Raw genomic sequence first — 22246 nt, forward strand, 5'->3', positions numbered from 1 at the left:
TGTCCACTAAACTGTTGACACCACACAAAAATAAATTTGCCATAAAGTTTTTATTTTCATGAATGCTTTCACACTTTTATCCTTTATAAAGTTATGTACACATTATTCGCTCCCATGGTAAAATAAAGAGAATATCCAGAGTGTGGAAAGAGAAGGGTGGGGAAAAAAAAAGAAAAAAGAAGGCAACAGAGTAAAAAAAGTAAAGCACAACAAATATTTAAACAGAGAACTCTAAATCATGAAAAATTATATAGTACTGATCTTAAGGAATTTGTGTTGACGTCTACATAATATCGCCAGTGATTTATAAACTCATAATTAGAGGTAGGGTTATAGAAACATGAAATGCTTTGCTGGTACAACTAATAACAACTGGGCCAAATGATGCCAACAGCGCCCCCTGATGGGACGAATGTGAACAGCACGGCATGACTGGGCTCAATTTAAATCATATTGTGATGGAGTTTTCTTTCTAAGTCAATGTTATTTTCTCTTACACAACAGTCAGATGATCTTGGATATTATTACAGCCCGTTACGCAACAGTTTGTCAGCAAGCTGCAAGTTGGTTTGTGCTCATGTGTATATATATATATATTTTTTTTTTAAATAATTACTCTTGTGTAAATGGAGTGAGTCCGATGCATTGGTGTAGTTTTGAAAAAAAATGTTTTTCACATTAAATAATCAAAGGAGCTGATCACGGACAGGATTTTTTTTTTTTTTAAAAGAAACTCAAACACACTTTCAGACAAACTTTCTCTCATAAATTGGTGACATGACGGTGCACTGTGTGCAGGACTTCAGTCTATTTGTGCATAATGTACCACATTCACAGCAGAGTCCCCAAATGTATTTATTGATCCGTAAAGGCCTGATGATAACCCTGTGACTATCTGGTGCAGTGTACCAAATAGTGATTTAAAAAAAAAAAAAAAGTACAGAAGCTAATAGCCACAACTGAGTGTAGTCTATTAAAACCTTAGAGCATAAAGCGGTTGGTGACAGAGCGACTCTACACTAGATGTGGATCTGAGAAATGAACTGGTGATGCGTGTGGGACTTGAAATGTACATCTTTACCCTTTTTCATATCGAAGGTCTGGAATTTTCACATAATCATCACGATCCGTTAAATGTCTTTAAATAAGGCAACGTTCATTACAAGGTAGCACACTGCAATTCATTATGAATTAACGTTTGTGTGGCACCACCCGATGAAATATTTCAGTTTAAAAATCTAGTTTTCCATTGTGAAAACCAGTCCCCTGTTCAGGTTTGAACATATACGCATGTCAAGCTCAGGCATGCATTCAAACCCCTGCTGTGTGTTTTAAACTGTCAAATCAAATATATGTTGTCGAGGAAGGAAAGAGAAAGAGAACACAGCATTTGCAAACTCCAATCCCATGAGGTATATACTAGAAGACTGTCCGCACACACACACACACCGTATACCTTGAAATCCCTAATATGCCATTTCAGTGGCAATGGCAGAAGTAAGGCAATTATTTATTTTTAAGAAATATAACTAATCGGCAATGCGCGCGAGGAACTCGATAACTTCAGTGCTCGTCAGCCAAAACAAACTGTTTTAAAAAGGTGCGTGTGGACATTTAGACAACGCGTTGACATCTGATCGGATGTGCTTTCTGATGCATCAGAAGGAAATGTTACAGTGTATTCTATTAAGAGGCATTAGTATAATCAGACCAATAGACTGTTTTTGTATTCTTTGGTGTTAAGAGTAAACAACTGCATGGATGAGAGTTATTGACATGAGATCTTTAGACAAATCAAATGTCCATCACCGACAGTCTGCCCAATTCAAATCCAGTGCAGCAGATGTTCAATACGAGTCCAATGAAAACCAAATGAGGGAACTTTATCAGGAAAAAGCACTTCCTTGAAAGTTAGTACGGCGTCTCTTCAGCATGCCCTTTAAATGACCCCTCGTGCTCTCATAATAGATTTACAGCGCAACATATTTTTTGAATGCATCTTCAAGGGCAACACCCCCGCGTGAACTGCAATATCATCTCTAGCGTTATGCAGTGCTTATGCTGTAAAGGAGAAATGCCTAATCTGGCATACGTGGGGCACTTTGAAACCCCGGTCATTCATTGTTGGTTAAGTCATCAAATGAATGGTTCCTATCCGTGCTCAGTGTGTGAGGATGCGATCAATTGGTATATCCTGGCTGTCCGTGTTAGCGGTGAGCGGGTGGCTGGTACCCTGCAGCGTTATCTGATGCCTTGCTTCTAGTTCAGTCACGTAAGCCTCGCTGAGCGCGGCCTTAAAAAAAAAAAAAGAAAAAATATCACAGCGCAATTAATTGATTCCTCTATGGTTTTGATTTCCCCTTCCTGTGCCAGCTAATGCATCGTGGAGTACAGCACTGCAGGATCATTTGTGACCTCACACAACCAGAAGGCCGAACCGCCCACGCATTAAATCACCAAAAAATGAGCTGACCTGGCCAATAAGATCCACGCGTCTCTCCGCCAAAGCCGTATTTCTGAAGATCATTTAAGTCCCTGTACAACACAACAGCTTTACAATAAGGCCATAAACCAAACCTGTGCCATTAGTTAGACTAAACATTGTTCAGAGAGAAGGGTTTCTTATGTCTTAAACTGTTTACCATGAAGATACATTAGAAAAATAATATATATACTCCTCCTCAGCATCTCCATCTCTGAGAAAGACTTTCAAGAACACACGTTGGCTGTGAAGGTGTGTGTGTGTGTGTGTGTGTGTGTGTGTGTGTGTGTGTGTGTGTGTGTGTGTGTGTGTGTGTGTGTGTGTGTGTGTGTGTGTGTGTGTGTGTGTGTGTGTGTGTGTGGGGGCGACATGTTTGTCATTTTAAGGGTCTCGGTCAGCAACAATGTTTGTGGAAAGGTAACAGTTTAAGGTCCAACATTACAAGAACGGACTAAAATGCATTTCATCATCATCACCAAAGAAAAAGCACTATGGTTTAAATAACAGTTCTTGGCCCACTCAAGTTGCTGGATGGAAATCACCTCCACATCCAAACTAAAAAAAAAAAAAAAACAGAAAGTGAAGGAAGTAATCTTTGCTTTTTTTCCTATATTTTGTAGTTAATATTAAATTTTAATGAAGCATGTCTTTTAGACTCTCTTAGCCCTCTGCAGCTCCGGCCACCACCTGCACGTCTACCACCTGGTGGGAGCCGTCGTCCCGGCCGCCTTAAGCTTCCTCCGGTGCTGCGGGCCTCTTCAGGTCCCGGATCTGCTTTATCAGATAGTTCTTCTCGTCGCAGAACTGCTCATCCTCCGATCGGTCGGTCTGGAAGTGGCCCAGGAACTCCACGAGCTTGGCCTGGTTCTTCAGCAGGATGTCCAGGACGGGCTGAGTCTTGTTGGGGTTTGCAACAAACACCTTTTAAAAAAAAAAAAAAGGGGAGAGAGAGATGATTGGCAATTTGAAAAGTTTCATCCTAAAATGAGACCCAGACTCCTCTTAAATGAACACTGCTTTCAACATTTTACCAACTAATGTCGGCAGCATTTCACAGTACAACTGGACTATTAAAACAGGAAACAGTTGCACTGATGATACGCGTTTTATGAGCACACCTTGAACACATGGAATGCTTCAAACTGGATGTTTCGGCTGTTGTCTCTTAGCAAGTTCATCATCAGCTTCAGGTTCTCCGCCCGGCTGATGTATTTTGTCATAACAGTGAAGTTGTGTCGGTCCAGCAGAAGTTCCCCAAGGAGCTAAAAAACAGCATGCAATTATAACAACGTCGTTTTAGTAAGACCTCGGGTGAGCATGTCAGTAACACCTGAATCTGAAAGCTAAAAAAATAAAAATAAAAGTGATTTGGATCGGCCAGAGCGGTGGAGCTTCTACCTTCAAAGACTGCCGCTTGGTGACGTAGTTCTCAGAATGCAGGAGCTTCTCGTATTCTGTAAACACCTGACGGACATTTTACAAGAGTATTAATAGGCACAGCGGAAGCCTTCTTTTGATTAAAAGATCAAAACCACACAGGAGGCTCACCCTGTCATAGTTGTTCTCCAGGAAGTCTGCACACATAATCTTGTGTCTTGTGAGGAGATCCTGAGAGGCAACAGAAGAGACCGAAACATTAGAGACAAACTGTTGGTGTGAAGATGCCGGAAACGGAAGAAGAAGAAGAAAACACGGCGCTGTACCTTGAACGAGGCGAACGCGTCTGAGGCGATGTCAAAGGTCGAGAGCTCCACGTAACCGAAGAAGCAGTAGAAGTCTTCAGAGAAGAGCACCGTCCGCGCCAAAGGCTCGTGACGCAGGCACTCCCTCAGCATCATTCCACAGTTCAGGGCCACTTCTGCACTCTCATATCTGCACAGGTTAACACATGGCATGCCCAGGTCAAGTCATTAGAATTAAACATACAGGCCACTTATAAAACAAACACTGTAGATGTAACAAAGAAAAACAGCAACAAAATAAAGTTTCTTTAAGGAAAATCCATCATAAACACTTCCATTAAAAGCATTTCCTTTTGGATTTGTACTGTACACTCGTAGCTCTTATTTTCCATGGTGGGATAAGATAACTGGCCAAATGGGAACAATTAACCATGCAGCCAAAACGGGAACCTTTTAGCAGAAGAATCATCTTCAACATCAACGTTAAATGTCAGGTTTTGATGTCCATCTCCCACAATCAAAACTGGATGGTCCGCTTTAGAGACGTGACATTTTAGATCAAAGTTAAAAAAAAAAAAACAAGGCAAGCGGCAGAGATGGCATTTGGTCCACCAACAGCAGCTGCAACAGACCACAATGCAATGCAGCCGATAGACATGTTGCTCTTCGAGCAGGCAGGATGACTCAGTTATTTTTTTTTAGAGCTGTAAAACCAGCACTGCTATCACTCTCTTCATCAACATGCGCTACCCACAGGTGAATGCAACAAGTTCACGCTCGTTCCTCTGGGAGTTGTTGAAACACATAACGCGTAGTGTGGAAACTCACGAGGCATGTTGAGGTAAAGGGATTTATACCTACAAAAGAAAGAGGGTGTAAAAGGTGCCTTAAACTAAATTACAGTCTAAGAGTATCTACGGCTGGACTTGCCTTTAGTATAATGTAATTGTACATATCAAGCCCTCACATCAATCATGTGTCAAATGAGTTCCTGTAGCCTGAAAAGATGAACTTACCCTTTCAGCAGCATGAAGAGGATCCGTTGTTGTGTGGAGATGTATTCTACCGTGGGTGTGCGGCTGCCAATCTGACGTCTCACAATATTGCTGAACAAATGAACCACATCCTTCTTCCCCTGTTACAAAAAAAAAAAAAAAGAAGCCACACAGAGTGGTGAACGGCTGACTGGGTGCTGATGGTATGATGTTCGCTTTGGGCATCGATGTCCAAATCACGCATGCAGTGGGTGATCGTTTGGTGTCGGCACAGAAAGGATCAATACTTTATACACAAATGAAGTCATTGCAGAAATAAGTGCATTTTCCCCCCACCTCGAAATCAATCCTCTGCAGGTTCGCAATGAGGGCAACCAGGAGGTTGGTGTTGTACAGCTCTTGTGCGAGCTGGGCCACCGCTTCGGTTTGAGGCTCCTTGTCACCTGTTCCACTAAGCACCTCCTTCAGCGAGGCCAGGTTTTTGGACACCTCCTCTGCGACCTTTATTGTGGAAAAAGAGTTAATGACTGCGACTATCAGCTGGTGTTGAGAATAAGAGACACAAATTAAAGTACGAGACAGTGCACAGCCGACCTTTTCACACTTTTTGCTGTCTCCAGCATCCATCTTTTCCATGTAGGCCACATTCTCCTTCAAACTCCTCACTATGTCACCTGGGCTCTTCTGAGACTTCCCGAAAGGAAAAGGCATGACTGGAGACTGGTAATCCGAGCCCAAATCTCTGAAGAAATAAAACACTGGTTTCAAATAACTATTATATGCAAGCAAGCCAACTTCCTGTACGTCTCTACATCAGGAAATGGCTGAAAAAGCTCTCACCTGAAGGACGCAACGAAACAGCTAACTTAATTTTACCGTCCGACTGAAAAAAAGCCCCACTCTCAAAAGTTAAACTGTGGAGTTACAGCGTTAAAGACCATGACAGCACACGCAGCTAGCTAACCCTGCTAACCTTACATTAGTTTTCAAAGACAATGCGAGCAGAGTAGCGCTAAAGTAACTCTTTTGACGATATGTTTCCTCTTGGTTAGTAGTTTCTCAAAAGTTAGCATTAGCCGGGGCGAATAAAACGCGAACTTTCTAAACGAAACGAGGACATAACGGAGAACAAGACGGTAACAATGTCAACGTTACAGCAATGTTCAGCAGCGAAGTTGAGCTAGCTTGTGACCTAGTTAGCCATAGCAAGAAACAAGAACAACTACCGTCAGTCAGTCAGTAGGCGGACAGTAACGCTACCGTGGAAAACATAACACGCTGCTGAGATATTCAGTTAAAGCTGTCACGACTCACCGAGTGAACTCTGGTTGTGAAGCTGAAGGAGGCTCGGTGGCTAAAGGTTAGCTAGCGGGCTAGCAAGTTGTCCCCACTTTCTTTTCCACTGTACCGCTGTTACTTTGAACGGTCCGTAACGTTATCCGTGATCCGTGGCTGTCTAGCGTGTCCAAATTGTAGCTACAAGTTGCTCAAATGGACGACCTTCATAGCTGTGGTATTTCATATGAATCCCTCTACTCGTGACCGTCTGTCACCTCACTCGCTAGCTGCCTAGTAGTGAAGAGAGAGTTGCTGGGCTGGTCTGTCTGACAACTTCATTTCCCTGTTCTCTTCTGTTGAAACTCTCGTCCTCTCTTCATCCCGGGGACACTGGGCGGGTATGTTTTGCTCTACAAAATGACTGCCACCGCTGTTGTCCAATCACTTTAGCCGAGGCGAAGTCGCGGAAACTCCCTCTGCGTTGTAGGTACGCACGTTTCGGGGCTCGCAAATGTCTCGTGGGGTGGGCAGATTAGAGAATACACCGGAAGCCCCTTCAGCCGGGCTGTCCTGTAACACTAAACAAGTGCACCTAAATTCTCGTGGAAGGATAAGGCCCAAAAAAAAAGTTTTGAGAGAGACCATTTCATCTTATGTGTGCATGGAATTTAACTTTTGTATTTTGTATTGTATTACCACTTGTAAAAGGCAGGACAATCTTTATACCTATTAGCATTAGGTTTATTAGTAGTCATTTTATTATGAGGTCCTCAACATCATCCAGCATGTTTAGATCTTTTATACTAGTCAACTCACAACTACGAGCGTTTCTAGAAGGATAATGATGCTCTTCACTCATAGCTGTCGATTTAGACCTGGCCATATAGTGCAATGTCAAGTAAAATTGTGCTGCACTCTTTGTACAACTGCCCGAGGCTTTTAAAACTGATCACAGCCCTGTGAAACAAGCTGTGTTTAATGATCGTCTGGTTCAAATCACATCTCTATGGTAGAGTCAAAACTTGTGTTGCCAGTGGCTTCAGGGTGTTGCACAAGGACCAATCCTATGTCCTTATCAAATTACTCTTTATAATAACTATCACATTAAAACAATATCCATTATTCATTTGGGTACTGCAATGTACAACTGCAATTAGCTGCAACAACTACTTCAAATCTGACACTTGTTTGTCAAATTTATTTTAAACCTGCATGAAACATGGCCTGACTGGCTATTGATACATCAATAATAAATCCATTTGCATGAGGTATTCCTGTAAAGCACTTTCGTCGCCTTCACACGACGACGTCCAGCGTCCTTTCACGATTGAGACATCGCAACGTACGTTCGCCGGCAGGACTCTTATTTTGAAAGCCAATGCCCGGAAGTGGCGCTGTCTCGAGCACCGTAGCTAGCTTGATGCTAGTGTGAAAAGCTCACGATCACTTCTGAAGGACGGAAAGAAACACACAGGCGCTGCTCTGAGCACTTTTCCACCTTTCGCCACCGTCTCAGCGCTATAAGATTATATTAGCAGGTAAGATGTGAGTGTGTATCAGCGGCAGGACGACAGCCGCGGTGTTTTGTGGCCTATTGTGGCTTCAGGCCGTATCGCTGGTACGAGCTGCTCTCTGTTCACAGGGATCCATCACGTATGGCGCTCTTTACTTCGAAACGGTTTGCGAAGACCCGCGCCTGTCATGACAATTCCCCCTCATTTAAAGGGCAATATTCGCTGTTTTTTTCGGGTTCAAGCAGAAACATAATGTCGAAGTGTCATATTTTCCTACCAGCGACCTTTATTTCCCCACATGAGGAGGCCTTGGGGGCAGATTTCGGGGCGTTGAGGTGTTTGAAATGTGTTTCTCAGTTCTAGCTGAGTTAGTTTGGTGGAGAAAGCCACACACACACACCCCCTTCGATTCAAAACTTTGCAGGATACATTTTGTGGCACTTTTCACGTTGCCCCTTGTTCTTGTCACAAATCGACCACGACACCGCCGTGTAATACAGGATCGTGCTACGAGGGTGTTTTCTGTGAAGAGCAGAGGTTGAAATAAGGGTGTTTAGCTGTTTATTTACGCGGTATCGTGTGTGTGTGTGCGCTGGCTCCGCTGATGGAGCCGCCGCAGTGAAATCCCGGCCTTGCTATCGAGGCTGTAATGGCTCCATCAAGGCGTCGCAGCACACTGCTAAAAAAAACACCCACACCGTTTGTGGACTATTAAGGATTAAGTAAACCTTTTTTTTACTAATATTTAATACATCTGTAATACACTGTGGACGCCATCAAAACAGGCTATGTCTGCAAATGACAGCGCACACATTCGGAGATTTGATCTCCTCGCCTTCGTTCAACATTTCAGTGATGGATTTGTAACCGATCTTGCATCAGTTTTAAAGAAAAATATAGTTGAACATGCGATAAAAAGGTTTGATAAAAAATGCAGCTGAAATGATGCAATGCTAATATTCAAGTCATCCCAGCTCCTGGTGATGTGTGTGTGTGTGTGTGTGTCCTCACTGCTCATCACAACACTACAGTCAAATATTGCATATTTCCACTGATTCATATTTCTTTAGCGAGTGGGATGTTTTCAGGTTGGGGCAGACGAGACTACTAGAATATTGGAGCAGACTGTGTCTGCAGAAATAGAAGACGTGTTGCATCATTTGCAGAAAAACTACTCATTGGGGGGGGGTTGCCTGTAATCAGAAGGAGCCCCTGTGTGTGTGTGTACACGGTAAACTGGTTTGCCTCTGATTTCCCTGAGCCTGTGTCCTGTTTAGTCTTATTAAACCTGTTGGTAAAACATACACGGGATCTCACAGAATTCTGATATTGGTCGGCGGTTTCACCAGACTCTCTGTGGTGGTTTTAGTCGTCGCATACAGGCCATCAGAAACTCTTCCTAGCACAGTGGACCAGGACTAACTGAAGTCGCCAAAGTGTCGAGCTGTAGTCCTGTAACAGACGTGTGGGTGATCCATCTGAGGCTTTGCTGGGCAAGTGTTTGTGGGACAGAGGACTCTTCTTTGGTGACTCTCGTTGCTCTACTGTTGAGTTACTTGGAGTATAAGTTTAGCAGCTATAATGGCTCCCTACCGTCTGGTTTTATTATCTCACAATACTCTCATTTAGTTTAGTGAAAGAACTTGATTTCAAAACTCTTTTTATCACGTGTTCCCTCGTCATTCATTCTTATCTACGCTGCCGATGACTCCAGTGATTGAGGGCATTTTACAATTGTTTTAACTGCTCTGATAATCTCTCCGACACAGGATCTACCGGCCTGTGTAACGTGAAGCTATCTTGTCGTTCTCACTTTAACATACTTGTTTTTCTTTCATCAGAGACTCGGTCAAACAAACAGACAGCCTTTCGTCATGTCGGGACAGAAGAAAGGAGCTGCAGCGCGGCTGCTTAAATGTGCCTTCTGCAGAACCAACCGGGACAAGGAGTGCGGGCAGCTGCTGCTGTCGGACAGCCAGAAGGTGGCAGCCCACCACAAGTGCATGGTGAGGAGAGCACGCCGCCCTCAACCTGTTGTAGGCCGTGGTCCTTCTCGGTTAAGGCATGCTTACTTGCAACCATCGACACTTAATGCAGCATAGTGAACAATTCAGCCTCAAAAAAACTTTATATTTTGTGGGGTTTTTTGGCTGCTGTTTCACTTGTTTATAAGCCTGCTAAAGGTCGGCATTTCATAAAGCAAAAAAAGGGAAACGGTTTAAAGCTAAATTTGTCAAGCAGAAAGAAGTGATTTATTTCCTGTAAATTCTCTTGAAAGGCCCCGATGTGTCTTTTTTGGTCCCCTGGGTGATCCTGACCTCCAGGTTGAGGAAACACTGCTCCACAGCCTCCGACATACCATTTAAAAAATGTTTTGATAATTACATCACCGTGAAATCAGTTGAGAGATGCTGGTTGAAACACGTGACATCCATCGGTGTGGGGAATGGTGCATCGGCAGTGGTCATGGGGGAAATTAAAATGCAGATATTTCACTTCTCATCCTCCGTAATAAAAGACTGCACAAACCAATTTACATTTTTCTGCTAATAAATGTCCCATGCAGCTTTTCTCCTCTGCCCTGGTCACATCTCACTCAGACAGCGGAAACATCGGAGGGTTTTCCATTGAGGATGTGAAAAAGGAGATCAAGAGGGGAAATAAATTGGTAAGTGCCTGGCTCAGTTAGAAATGTATTTCAATTTAAATAATTTATATTACTTGTTGATGTCACCAGCCCCACACATCCAAACACTCTGCACGTATGAGAATATGCAGTAGCTGCTTTATTGAGCCGATGACTGATGATGATGATGATGATGATTCATGCATGTTTTTATACACTTGAGCATATGGTACCCTATTGTGGATACCTGTCAGTCCTGTAAACCCATGGTGTGTGTGTGTGTGTGTGTGTGTGTGTGTGTGTGTGTATATACACACACACACAGGAGGTGTTGTTGTTACTAGCTAGTAGCGTTACAGCAGAGATCCCTCTCGTGATTTATCTCATGTTCAGTAATATCAGTTTTGAAAGATCAGGTTGAGTCTCAATCTGAGAAGATGACTCGCTGCACTTGAATGTGTCTTTTTTTTTTTTCATGTATGCGAGTCTGACGCTGAAATGCAATTTAATCTAATTGGCAGCGTGTCTAATTTAATTTGCATTTATATTGCAAATTAAATAATATCACTGTCACACATTAAATTTGAGTTTCTTTACTATGGTGGTTCTGGCTCATGCCATGATGTTATATGAAGACTGTTCTGTCAAAGATTAGACCATTTATTTACAGGTGCAGTGTTTATTTATACATGTATGTTTACGTTAATTACTATTATGTATTTATTTTACTGTCATCCACGACCTATATATATATATATATATATATATATATATATATATGTTATATATATGTTATATATATGTTAAATATATATATATATATATATATATTAAAGAGTTTTTTTAGATGCTATCAAATGATAAACTGATACATTTTGGTAATGTATCGTTGTGTGAATTTAAGAATCTTCTAATTATATGTTACAGCCTTTTTAATATTTAGCTTTCTCTGCTGTTTTATTCTATTTTTATACATATTAATTTAATGCTCTTATGCCATCATTTCATGAAATTTACATATTTCCTTTCAGACATTGGCGTCTGTCAAAAATGATCATTCAGGCCCACATCGTAAAAAAAACCCCGTTTCACATCACTAATTGACAAAGCGTATCACTAGTTGTCAGCTATTTTAAATGGATATTAAAGATTGTGGGCTTTCTTTCTTAAAGATGTCGGTCTGTTTCCTTTTCCCCGTCAGATGTGTTCCTCGTGCCACCGGCCGGGTGCCACCATCGGCTGTGATGTGAAGACGTGCCGGAGGACGTATCACTATTACTGCGCTCTGAAAGACAAAGCCCAGGTCAAAGAGAATCCCTCGCAAGGGATTTACCTGTAAGTCGCTTGGCCTTTGCTGCCGCACAAACCTCCGGTAAAAAAGATGTTCCTCATTCGTGTTGGATTCAATTTACAATACGTTTGTTTTGCTCCCGAACATAGTGTTTACTGTCGCAAACACCGGGACGCCTCTCAGGAGGGCATTCAAGGTAAAGACCATCTGTTATGTCATTAGGCTGCATGGGTGATTGGATTCATTTTATCATTGTGTATCAAATTCTACCGCAAAACACGCTCACACAGCAATCTGTCTGTTTAGTGCTTGACCTTAGTTTGATGAAGTCCTTGATGCGTTGTTTGTCTCTAAACTTCCATAAAATAAATGCTTGCTGGTTCTTTTCTCGGATCTTCCGTGAGCAGGAAGGTTTGTCCTAATCGTGACTGTCGGTTTTGTCGTTAGATGAAGAGGGAGCGGTCGCCAGTGACTCAGAATCGTCGCCTCCACAAAGTAGGGGAAGAGGCCGGTTTGAGAAAGGCCGAGCCAAGGTCGGATCCCGTGGCCAATCGGAAGACGCCCGCTCCACTTCCTCTCAGGCTGCGGACGAGGAGAGCTCCTCCCACGTAAGGCGGCGGAGAGTGACTGGACCGGTGTGTTGTCCGTGTGCGGCCTCTTGTCTTTATGAGCGCTGTGTGTGTGTGTGTGTGTGTGTGTGTGTGTGTGTGTGTGTGTGTGTGTGTGTGTGTGTGTGTGTGTGTGTGTGTGTGTGTGTCTTCCAGCGGGACAGGTCGCCTCTCCGGACCAGTGGGGGAGACGGAGGCCAGCGCTGCGGCTTCTGTCACGCTGGCGAGGAAGAGAACGAGACGAGGGGCATGCTTCACTCCGACAACTCCAAAAAAGTGGCCGCGCACTACAAGTGCATGGTAAGACTGTGCGTGTGTGGTGGTGTCACTTCATACTGCGCGTGTGCATTCACAGTACCGCCGCTTTTATCTCTCTGTCATCTGCGACCCCTCCCAGCTTTTTTCATCGGGGACGGTGCAGCTGACCACCACGTCACGGGCTGAATTTGGAAACTTTGAGGTGAAAACGGTCATCCAGGAAATCAAGAGGGGGAAAAGAATGGTGGGAGGATTTGTGTGACTTCTAAACCGTCTAAAGATTTTAAAGAGTTTCAGAAAAACAGCTTATACATTTTGACAAATTACCCAAAAAAATTTTGTTTTTCCAGAAATGCACGCTCTGCACTCAGCTGGGTGCCACCATTGGGTGTGAAATCAAGGCGTGCGTGAAGACCTACCACTACCACTGCGGCCTGCAGGACAAAGCCAAGTACATTGAAAACATGGCGCGTGGCATCTACAAGTGAGCTCAACTAGCTTTCACTTCACAGCCAGATTTAGACGGTTTTATTGTATGACGTATTTTCTTCACATGGGGATTTTCTCTGTATATTTACAGTAATTGCGACCACACGATAATTTGCACTTTGATGTTTCTCATGTGATCATCGGGTTGCAATAAAGTCGTTGAACGCCATTATTGTAAAAGTTGTTCTCAAATGCCCCTTTTTGAATCTGATTCAAGCTTTTATTTTTACACATGTGGAAGTATGATGGATGTTTAACTTGTACACCTCAAGAAAACCGTAGACGTGGTCGTCCTCAACTGGACCACAACGCTGATTAATGCCATTTAGAGGCTGTTTCTGTCAATTATATTTTCCTGTAAACAAAGTTTGTTTCGACACAGTGTTACTCGAGTGTATCGTGGAGGCCTGACAAACATGTTGGATGTATTATCGTCCTCGTAAAACATTTGCAAAGCCAATTTTCGGTAGAATATTCTGACACTAGCAGCAGGAATGTGTGTTGCCTTTAACTCTTAGTTCAAATCACATCAGACTTTCAAAGTGAGCGCTGGTTTTTGCATTTAACTAATCTTGGCTATCATTGGAATGTGATACTTACAAGCCCTACTGTGTGTGTGTGTGTGTGTGTGTGTGTGTGTTAAAGACTGTACTGCAAGAACCACAGTGGCAACGAGGAGAGGGATGAAGAAGACGAGGAACGAGAGAACCGCAGTAGACAGAGGGCAGCAAACAACCACGGAGACACGCCGTCAACACAAGTGAACGGCAACTAGGTGCGTTATTGGTGGCTGCTGCTGCTGCTGCTGCTGCTGCTGCACACAGAAACTATTTTGAACACATGAACACAGCTTTCATGTCAAACAGGAGGTGTCAGTGTTTTCCTACAGCAGCAATATCATGTGCAATATGACCTTTTTATTATTTTTCAATATGATTCCCATTATCACTTTTCTATTTGAGTTTTTATTGGGCTCTGGTGTCAGTATTACGTTTTAATATTTTTAATACTTTTTTTTTTTTACTGTCTTATTTTGTTGGAATTTCCTTTTTTATTTTAGTAGAATTTTAGTTTTCACTATATTTACCTTACTCTTATTGCTATTCTACACTTAGAACTCTATTATTATATTTAACTCTATTTTCTTATTCTTTTTAACATTTCCTGTCACGTCATCGATGCCGTTCTTACAGGTCGGTGTGGTGGATGTGGCGTGGGGGCGAAACCAGAAGAGCTCGGAACACGAGGGACAGATATTTTCTTTTTTATACGAAATCTTAGCCCGCTCATAAAGTCGTGGTCTACGAGCTGCCACGAGTCCTTTTTTTTTTTCTACACGGTTTCTCCCAGTAAACGGACACGATGTCCCAGAGTGCACCAGATGTCGTCTACATGTGAAGCCCCGTTTGGACTCGACTGGATGAGCCGCTCACAGACCGGTGGTGCTGGACGGCTGCAGGACCGCGAACAGCCTCGGCTACTCTTTCCCAGGAGTCAGCGATGGGCTCAATTTCAAAGTAAAAGCTATTGGGGGGGAGAAAAAAAACGAGTAAAAGCTATTGGACTGATCTTCTGATTGTCACTCAACCCCCCCCCCCCCCCCGCAGATTACATGACACACACTTGCTGAAACGGATGCATTCTGGCTCTTCCTTCGCTTCTAAAGGACTCACTTTTAAGAGGGGTCTGTTTGTTACTAGTCTCTCTAAGTTGTGCGGTTTGATTACCTTGTTTCTGTAATCGCGTCTTAAGAATACTCTTTTCATGTTAGCCTTTCTTTCTTGATATGTAATATTTTGCTACTGTATTATCATCATGAGTCGTTTTTTGAATATCTGGATTTCAAACAGTCGCAATTACAAGTTTCGCCAGCATGCACTTGGATTTTCCCTCACTGTTCAAGGTGGCTTTCTTTCTTTTTTTTTTTATTTAGCTACCAAAGGGCAATGTAGAGCTCTTTAGCGGTGTTGGCCTGACTTTGTTTTGATGTACTGTTACCTGTATCTCTACAAATGTACCTATGAATGATCGGAAATAGAAAAATATTTTTATTTTACACATTTACTGAGTGAGTCTTTTATTTTGAAAGTGCGTCCCGAAACACAGAGCGGTCCCGGGATGTTAAAGGTGAAGACCTCCGGTGAGGTTTGAACAGTGAGGAATGTCACACGAGCTGCGGTGTCATAAAGTCAGAGCTCTCCGTTCACAGCGGGGCCTGACCTCCTGCTCCTCTTCAACTACTTTGTGTGGAGGAATTTGGGCACTTAATTTATCTAGATTGTCAAATGTAATGCACTGTAATAGGTCACCGTTAGGTCCACACTGTAATATGTAGAAACCTCGATGCCGTATGCTGTTAGTAAATGTGTTGGCAGTGATTATAGGAAAGCCTCGACGTTGATGTAGTCGGGCTGCTGTAACATTTATAGTCAAATCTGAGCTGAACCAGTAAGATTTTGAGGTAATTACAAATGTGGTAAACCTGCGGACCTACAAGCCCTAAAATATACAGAATGTACCTTTATTTACTGTATTTTAGATTTAATGCGTTATGCTGTGTTCCTATTCCATTCATACTCCGATGTATGTACTGTTTTGTACGAAGGGAAATTATGTAATGCGTAAAATTCATCAGTTAAATTGCAAGTTTAGAGCGCCACTGCCCGTTATACTGAACAATTAAGTACAAATGTATCTACACTAATTGATATTTAATGAAAATGAAACTCTCAACCTGTCCTTTGGACATTCTTCATCAAATTCTTCATCTAAAGGAGGTTTTTAACCCTCTATTCTGCAAATGTTAGGCTGCTCTGTCAAAAGGGTTGTGTAACGCTATTGTTCAACCGCTTTTATAAGGAATGTCTCTTGATTCCTCTGACATGAACAATTAGACATATTTCTAAGCTCCCATTTTAACTAAGGATTTTTAAAAAAAGAAGCTTGTGGCAGATGTGCTGTGTGGGTGTCGGTGGCACTGCTCTGTGGTTTAGGTCCCACTCAATAGAGAGCTGTTTCTGCATTGGCACCACTGATGCCAGGTCAGCTGCAACAGGTGTTCACTGTGGAGTTGGGTCCGATTCTCTTAACCATTTACATGCTCCACCTTATACCCAGAAATAATATCAAGTTTCTGTTTTTATGCAGACGACTCAGATCTAGCTACGCTGTGACCCGGCAAACAAGCATCAGAACAACAAGCTTCATGACAAACGCAAAGTGGATGTCACAGAACTTCCTGCAGCTGTGTGCTGATAAGAGACCGAGGTATTAATCAACGGTCAAGATGGTGCAATCACCCAAATATTAAAATATCTTGGTTCATTCAATGGGATGGGACATTCAATAACTCAGCATTGCAGAAATCACGGTGTCATCTTTGATGAGAACATCGAGATAAACCTATTAAATCGGTGGTTCGATCCTGCTTTCATCATCTCAGAAACATCTCAAGGATTAGACCATTTCTTTCCCCCAGAAATCTGGAAACCTCACGTCTCCAGTACGAGGCGATTATTAGATTATTGTAGCTCCTTGCTCCCTGGCATCAGAGAATAAATCTCACTTCCAGCTATATATATATTACATATACATATACATGACGTAAGTGGATATGTATAGTATATGCATGTATATCAGTTTACAGTATGTTCAGTAGTATAAAAAGCAGCGTAGTTTAATATTTTGCAGTAATATTACATGGTACAAAAACGTGTGTGATCACAAGGTGACTTTAGAATGACCTGATGAGATCAGGGCTCCAGACTCTGTCTCGTTTTTTAAAATTATACTTTTTAAAAAACATTTTCATTTATTTTATGTCCGTTTTACCCTCTGTGTTTTGTTATGTGATTTTTTTGGGGGGGGCTTTTAGTTCACTGTATTCTCTTTGTGTTAAATGTGTTTCATTTTTCATTGAAAATCACTTTGTAACTGTGTTTTGAAAGGTGCTATATAAATAAAGATTTTATTATAATCATTGTTATTAAAGTCTCAAAAACTACTTAGAGTTAGTGTGTAGTATGGAACTGGGACTTAGCTCGGGTGTCCTTTTCAGGTAGTGAGGGATTTATATCATATATATATATATCCTTAATAATATTAGAACAAACCATGGTAATTCTGGCTGTAGTGGTACTCAGATATAAACATATGCTTTTGGTTCACAGCTTAGTTTTACAGTTAAACACGTATATGACTGACCAAAGGCATCGTCGTCGGTGAATACCAGTATTACATGATGTTATAGAGAGTTACCATGACCAGGCAGCACCAGAATAAGGACTATAGAAGTAACGATATCCAGATGTCCAGCCGTCCCACTGCACTCACAGCATTCTAATCAGACCAAGGGCGTAGGTTTGGTCTCAGCATTGGTAGGGACACTGCGCCCCCCCACCATATAAAAAAAACTTAGTTGATATTATGTTGAACAGAACTTTATTAATAAAATATATTAACATTTGTGTAACTTGGAACTGATTTAAACATAATAACAGTAATAAAACCTTAGTTTAAATACAAAACAGTATTCTGCAGCAAATAAATAATAATAATAATAAATAATTAAATAAATGAATAAAAAACGTTCTGCTAAAATGCCAATATACAGTAACAGTATATTCTATATCCAAAATATATATAAAAAACTTTTCAGTTGTGCAGGCAAAAAATAAAAAATAAAAAAATCTATTCTGCAGCACTTAATAGGTTATAAATGAAGTGCTTTCCTCCTTTATGCAATTATTAGTAGTGCTGGGCAACGATTAACATTTGTAATCTCGATTAATCGCATGGATTTTTTGCGATTAATCGCATTGTTATGGCAAAGTTCAATAATGAATTCAAAAGTAGTGTATTACGTACTTTTATTTTAAAGTACTGCTATATGAACAATAACATTTGGTTTGCACACTTTAAACAAATAAGGTGCTTTTTAACAGCAGTATTCCCTTACGGCCATCTGCAGTTATGTTTGATCAAGTTTATGAGAATTGACATGTAAATGTAGTATTACATTAATTTTTTTTGACACTTCAATCCACATTCCATCTGCTGTGTCTAACTGGAGTGGTGTGGCTCACTGCCATTCCACAATTACGTGAGGCAGATCGGCTGGTTAAAGTGTGTGCAACCAGCATCAGACTGTCCTAAACACTACAGAACCCCTCCGGGTTTATGTGCACATCAGGATTAGGACGACCTCTGCAGGCATCTTGAATTGGCCGTCTGAGAAGCAGCCAAGCAGGAAAAGCACTACGCTCCCCTGCGGAAGAGGAAGGCCGATATCTGCTCGCTGAATAAGCACGGCCGACATTGAGTTTGTGTGAAGACCCCAACCCTGATCTCCACATTCAAGGACTCACAGACTTTGAGGCGCGTTCCGGTAAAAGTCCGTGAGGGTTTAGGGCTGTCCCACTGTCAAATCATTGAGCGTTTGAGGGCTCTCTCGCAGACATTTTGAAACTTTTATGAAGACTTTCCTGAAGTACACATCCCAAGGGAATTACCCACAATTCATAGCAATGTGACATTAAACCCGGGGTTACAAGAAGGTGAACAGAGTTTGGCACATTGGTGTTTGGCATACATTGAATCAGAAACATTAAGGATAAAGATGGTTGCTCGATTGCTCGTCCACTCTGGGCAGTTTGACATGGTGTCCAACCAGCCCCCACCTTCTAGTCTTTACCACAACAACTTTAAATCCACATTCATTATTGTTTTACCAGACTGGCTGTACAGTTTGAAGTCTGAGTAATTGAGTTTTTACTGTACAACTTCTAAATTCTACAACTCTTCTCTGCACCCAGATTATTTATCAACCTGCTTACACTGTCGGCTCCCATCTGCATCTTTGTGACGTCAAACCTGTAACAACATCCCTGATTTAAATGAAGTGTAGTGGACGTCATAAATCGATATTAATCCAGAGCAGTCAGGCGGAATAATTGGAACAGAAAACTGTTGTATATTGTGACATTTATTATCAGCACGAAAATAAGTGTACGGTCCATGATTAACAAATGAGGAAAAAATAACAAAGTATGACTTCTTTAGTATTTAGAGAAGGAGGTAATATGGTAATCAGATGCCAAAAATGAAGAAAAAATGTTCAGCCTTATTGTTCATAAAAGGGAAATGATTTAGACATCGCTGAGAAGAGTGAATTTCTTTTTTCTCAGCCAAAATATCTTTTCTGAACAGGTGGAGGCTCTGTCCCCTTCAAGGGCCGCTTCAAGCAACCAAATGTCAACACACCGCGTGTTAAAAAGAGGAACGGTTAGTGTGTCTGTGTGAGCCAAAGAGACACAACAAATCGGCAAGGGAAAACTGTCTGGGAAACACAAAGAGAGAATTTTGTACCAAAAAGACTGTCATTTTGGAAGATACCCACCTGATTTGTTGAAATTTCATAATTGGCTATAGAAGTCATTTTTACAAGAGCAAAAACTGTGGATTTTGTCCACCGTCGCCAACATTGTAATTGCTCTAGTAACTGAAAACATTACACGATCATTTATATCAGTATTTTAAGATTTATATATGTATATATATATATATACACATATATATACATATACATATATATGGTTACATATAGTTTAATTTAGTTGCCATATTTTAAGGATCATCAGAAATCATTACATTCATAAATTCAAAGATAAACATTCAATCTGGTATCCATAGTAACGATGCCATGAAGGACTCCATGGACAGAACGGTGTCATGATGACATCACGGATTCTCTGCCTTTAATGTTGTCTTTGTGACGTCATTAAGCCCCTCCCACTGGTATTCAGCCCCTCCCCACTACTTCAAGTCTCAGACATTTCACAGCAGGCAGTAGGTTGGTAAGTTGGTGCAGTAGGTTGGTAAGTTGGTGCAGTAGGTTGGTAAGTTGGTTCTGAGACACATTTGACGATTCATATAGTTAGCATATAGACAGATATACATACATACACATATACACCATAGTTAGCTCACATAGATTATTTCATAGATACATATAGACAGATATATATACATACACATACACATATACAAGCAAATTGGTTCAGAGACACATTTGGCAATCGCAATGGAAAGCTCACTGAACAAAAAAACACGACAGGTGCTGAAGGGTCAGCAAAAGGAGATGGAATTCAATTCCAAAGAGGTCGAACCTCCAATGAATTTTTATTTAAGTTCACTGGAGGAACAAGTGAGATGTGAACTGTTGGACAACGAGGCGAGGCTCACCCCTACAAGATCTGAGGGGAGAGTCCTCCTAGAAGTTGATGAAGACTGTCTGCAACATTTTCTAGATGTTCTCCACGAAAACAAAACCACGAAATCCACCGAGTGGGAGATGGAGATATCTAAGAACGTCTGTCAGGAGAAAGCCCCTTCTAAGGCTTTCTGTCAAGTCCAGATGGACAAACAGAAAGCGGAGACAAACAAGATCGCAGCAGCTCTGAAAGAAACACAGGAGCTGCTGGAGTCTGAGCGTCTCAAGCTGAAAAATGGACATCAACAATGGCACGAGGAGAAGTCTTCCCTCGTAGACCAGAATAAAAGAGCTTGTGAACTTTATCAAAAACAGGGGAAGATCATAGCTGATTTTGATAGAATACAGAAGGAGGCTAAGCAAACGCTGCAGAGATTCCAGGCCGCACATGAAGGCCAGTTGGAGGAGCAGAGGGCAGAGACCAACAAGATCGCAGCAGCTCTGAAAGAAACACAGGAGCTGCTGGAGCACGAGCGTCACGTTCAGCCTAAAACCACCACCAAGGCCGAGATGGAGTTATTTAAGAACCTCTGTCACGCTAGAATTGTTGAACTGGTAGATGTCAACAGTAAGCTCAAGGCAGCTCTTCTTAGAGCTGACCAGGAGCTGAAAAATGGACATCGACAATGGGAAGTTGAGAAGTCTTCCCTTGTAGACCAGAATAAAAAAGCTCATGAACTTTATCATACACAGGTGAAGATCATAGCTCATTTTGGAAAAACACAGAGGGATGATAAGCAAACGCTGCAGAGATTCCACGCAGCACATAAAGGCCAGCTGGAGGAGCAGAGAGCAGAGACCAGCAAGATCATGGCAGTTCTGAAAGATACTGAAGATCTGTTAGCAGCAGAGCGTCTCCGTTTCCAGGAACAGTCATCCATCACAGCACACCTGGAAAAAACCTGCACGGACCTCGAAAATGTCCAGCTGAAGAACGTAGCTACTCATCGAACATTGGAGGAGAAAGCTACGCAGATGATCATAAAAGACCAGAGGTCTCAAGCCAAGTTGGAGAAGCAGCGAGCAGAGATCGGCAACATCTTGGCAGTTCTGAAAAAGACTGAAGATCTGTTAGAAGCCGAACATCTCCGTTTCCAGGAACAGTCATCCCTCACGGAACACCTGGAAAGCACCTGCAGGGACCTCGAACATGCCCAGCTGAAGAACGTAGCTACTCATCAAACATTGGAGGAGGAAGCTACGCAGATGTTCAAAAGAGACCAGGAGTCCCAAGCCCAGCTGGAGGAGCAGAGACTGGAGACAAACAGGATCAAAGCAGCCCGGAAGAAGACAGAAGATCTGTTAGAAACCGAGCGTCTCCTTTGGCAGCAGGAGAAGTCTTCCCTCCTTCAGGCCACTGGAAAAGATCTTCAGAGCCAGAACACCGACAAGGAGAAGAAAAAAAAACGGTTCAAACTCTTCAAAAAGAGTTAACTAATGAACACAAAACCCTAAGAAAAAACAAAGAAAAGACGAAGAAAAAACAGTTTAAACTCTTCAAAAAGAGTTAACTAATGAACACAAAACCCGAAGAAAAAACAAAGAAAAGACGAAGAAAAAACAGTTTAAACTCTTCAAAAAGAGTTAACTAATGAACACAAAACCCGAAGAAAAAACAAAGAAAAAACAGTTTAAACTCTTCAAAAAGAGTTAACTAATGAACACAAAACCCGAAGAAAAAACAAAGAAAAGACGAAGAAAAAACAGTTTAAACTCTTCAAAAAGAGTTAACTAATGAACACAAAACCCTAAG

At 41.8% G+C, this 22246-nt stretch overlaps 2 protein-coding genes across 4 annotated transcripts; one reads left to right on the forward strand and one right to left on the reverse strand.

The window, feature by feature from the left end:
* Window positions 1-618: 618 nt before the first annotated feature.
* On the reverse strand, window positions 619-6775 carry cab39l1 (calcium binding protein 39, like 1). Its single transcript, XM_079167337.1, has 9 exons — window positions 6474-6775; window positions 5754-5901; window positions 5496-5660; window positions 5181-5299; window positions 4186-4354; window positions 4031-4090; window positions 3881-3946; window positions 3601-3744; window positions 619-3403 (listed from the first exon to the last, which is right to left on the reverse strand). Exons 2-9 carry the CDS (start codon window positions 5868-5870, stop codon window positions 3212-3214), a joined length of 1032 nt encoding a protein of 343 aa, XP_079023463.1. The 5' UTR covers window positions 5871-5901; window positions 6474-6775; the 3' UTR covers window positions 619-3211.
* Window positions 6776-7846: 1071 nt separating this feature from the next.
* phf6 (PHD finger protein 6) lies at window positions 7847-17061 on the forward strand. Of its 3 annotated transcripts, XM_079167082.1 has the most exons (11): window positions 7847-7975; window positions 9793-9957; window positions 10518-10619; window positions 11779-11912; window positions 12018-12064; window positions 12316-12476; window positions 12633-12776; window positions 12874-12978; window positions 13085-13218; window positions 13869-13998; window positions 14417-17061. In XM_079167082.1, the coding sequence occupies exons 2-10, from the start codon at window positions 9826-9828 to the stop codon at window positions 13996-13998; spliced, it is 1089 nt and encodes a 362-aa protein (XP_079023208.1). In that variant the 5' UTR covers window positions 7847-7975; window positions 9793-9825; the 3' UTR covers window positions 14417-17061. The 3 variants fall into 3 exon arrangements, with proteins under 3 accessions (XP_079023208.1, XP_079023206.1, XP_079023207.1); XM_079167080.1 differs by having other exon boundaries at window positions 12316-12776; XM_079167081.1 differs by having other exon boundaries at window positions 10552-10619; window positions 12316-12776.
* The last annotated feature ends 5185 nt before the right edge of the window (window positions 17062-22246 follow it).

The sequence above is a fragment of the Pholis gunnellus genome (assembly GCF_910591455.1).
Source record: "Pholis gunnellus genome assembly, chromosome: 10".
Lineage (NCBI taxonomy): Eukaryota > Metazoa > Chordata > Actinopteri > Perciformes > Pholidae > Pholis > Pholis gunnellus.